Below are 2,021 nucleotides of genomic sequence, written 5' to 3'. Positions count from 1 at the left end.
GGTGGCTCATGCCTGTAATCCCAGCACTTTGGGAAGCCAAAGTGGGTGGATCACCTGAGGTCAGGAGTTCGAGACCAGCCCAGCCAACATGGCAAAACCTTGTCTCCACTAAACATACAAAAATTAGCCAGGCGTGGTGGCAGGCGCCTGTAATTCCAGCTACTCGGGAGGCTGAGGCAGGAGAATCGCTTGAACTCAAGAGGTGGAGGTTGCTGTGAGCTGAGATTGCACCATTGCACTCCAGCCTGGGTGACGAGAGTGAAACTGTCTCAAAAAAAAGAGTACTATAATGAGGTCTCACTGTGCAATACTGGGGAATCCCCCACAGAGCACAGCTGGTGGCAAGAGCATAAATTTTGAAGTCTGCCTTGAGTTCAAACTTTCAGCCCCACTGTTTAATATTCTGTGAGCCATTCGACCACCCCGGGGCTAAGTTTCTGCATCTGAAATACTGAGGTGATAATATCTACATCCTAAGGTTGTTGTGTGAATTAGTGTGGAAGTGTAAAGCACCTGGCATATCGTAGGCACTCAGTACATTAGTCGCTTTTCCTCCTTCGAACTGTTTTTCCTTCTTTGAATTATGTTTTGCCTGTCCTTTTGTGTGGGAATATCATAGTGAATCAACATATATGAATAAGAAGCAAACAAATAATGTATATTAAATGTAATCACACTTGTTCAAGTGGAAAATTTAGTGAGGATATGTTCATTTATTTTAGACAAATTTAAATAGAAGAGACAAAGACACCTCCCTGGACCCATCAATGGCCACCCTGATTCTGCCTAAGAATAAAGGGAGAATGCAGGTACTTCACCTAATATACTGTATATAGTTACATGCCAGCGATTAATTTTAATTAGTTCTCAAATGTATTATGTAATTTGGAGGGGCGGTGACGCACAGTCCAGTTTTACCTTCTTGGATTTGTTCTGCTCAGGTGCACATCTAAGGCATTTTGCATCCTCAGGCTACAAATCACCTGGCCCCTGGGGCATAGCAGGGCTGGAAGGAGCCCACCTAGGCTAAAAGTTTGCCATTGAAAATTTCATTTCATTTCAACGAACATTTTTTAGGCAGCCATTATTTTGAAACGCCATGGCAACATTTCAGGTAAGAAAGTGACAGGGAATAATGCACCTGTTCTCAGCCTTACGAGGTTAACAACACACGGAGTGTTGCCATGAATTATGAGGTGTGCTTCACATGCAGTGTTACCACTGACCATTCAGTATCAAGGTTTGTGAATTATGTGCTTTGTTGTTGTTGTTGTTGTTATTTTGAGATGGAGTTTCACTCTTGTTGCCCAGGCTGGAGTGCAATGGCACAATCTCGGCTCACCGCAACCTCTGCCTCCCAGGTTCAAGCGATTCTCCTGCCTAAGCCTCCCCAGTAACTGGGATTACAGGTATGTGCCACCATGCCTGGCTAATTTTTGTATTTTTAGTAGAGATGGGGTTTCTTCATGTGGGTCAGGCTGGTCTCGAACTCCTGACCTCAGGTGATCTGCCCGCCTCGGCCTCCCAAAGTGCTGGGATTACAGGCGTGAGCCTCTGTGCCCGGCCAATTATTTGCTTTTTTTAAAAAGAATAAGTTTGGTCCGGCGCAGCTCCTCATGCCTGTAATCCCAGCACTTTGGGAGGATAAGGCAGGTGGATCACATGAGGCCGGGAGTTCAAGGCCAACCTGGCCAAAATGGTGAAACCCCATCTCTACAAAAAATACAAAAATTAGGCTGGGCGTGGTGGCTCATGCCTGTAATCCCAGCACTTTGGGAGGCCGAGGTGGGTGGATCACAAGGTCAAGATATTGAGACCATCCTGGCCAACATAGTGAAACCCTGTCTCTACTAAAAATACAAAAAATTTGCCAGGAGTGGTGGCAGGTGCCTGCAGTCCCAGCTACTCAGGAGGCTGAGGCAGGAGAATCCCTTGAACCTGGGAGGCAGAGGTTGTAGTGAGCCGAGACTGCACCACTGCACTCCAGCCTGGCAACAGAGTGAGACTCCATCTCAAAAAAA

General features: G+C 46.3%; 1 protein-coding gene across 1 annotated transcript in view; it reads left to right on the top strand.

Moving 5' to 3' along the window:
• AGBL2 (ATP/GTP binding protein-like 2) overlaps positions 1-2,021 on the top strand; it is a 72,406-nt gene that overhangs the window by 61,263 nt on the left and 9,122 nt on the right. The window contains 1 exon segment of the mRNA XM_012001457.1: positions 723-809. Coding sequence (XP_011856847.1) covers positions 723-809 — 87 coding nt within the window.

This window comes from Mandrillus leucophaeus, unplaced genomic scaffold (genome assembly GCF_000951045.1).
Source record: "Mandrillus leucophaeus isolate KB7577 unplaced genomic scaffold, Mleu.le_1.0 Scaffold66, whole genome shotgun sequence".
Taxonomy (NCBI): Eukaryota; Metazoa; Chordata; class Mammalia; order Primates; family Cercopithecidae; genus Mandrillus; species Mandrillus leucophaeus.
Note: the sequence above shows the minus strand (reverse complement) of the source record. Positions and strands in the feature narration are given on the sequence as shown.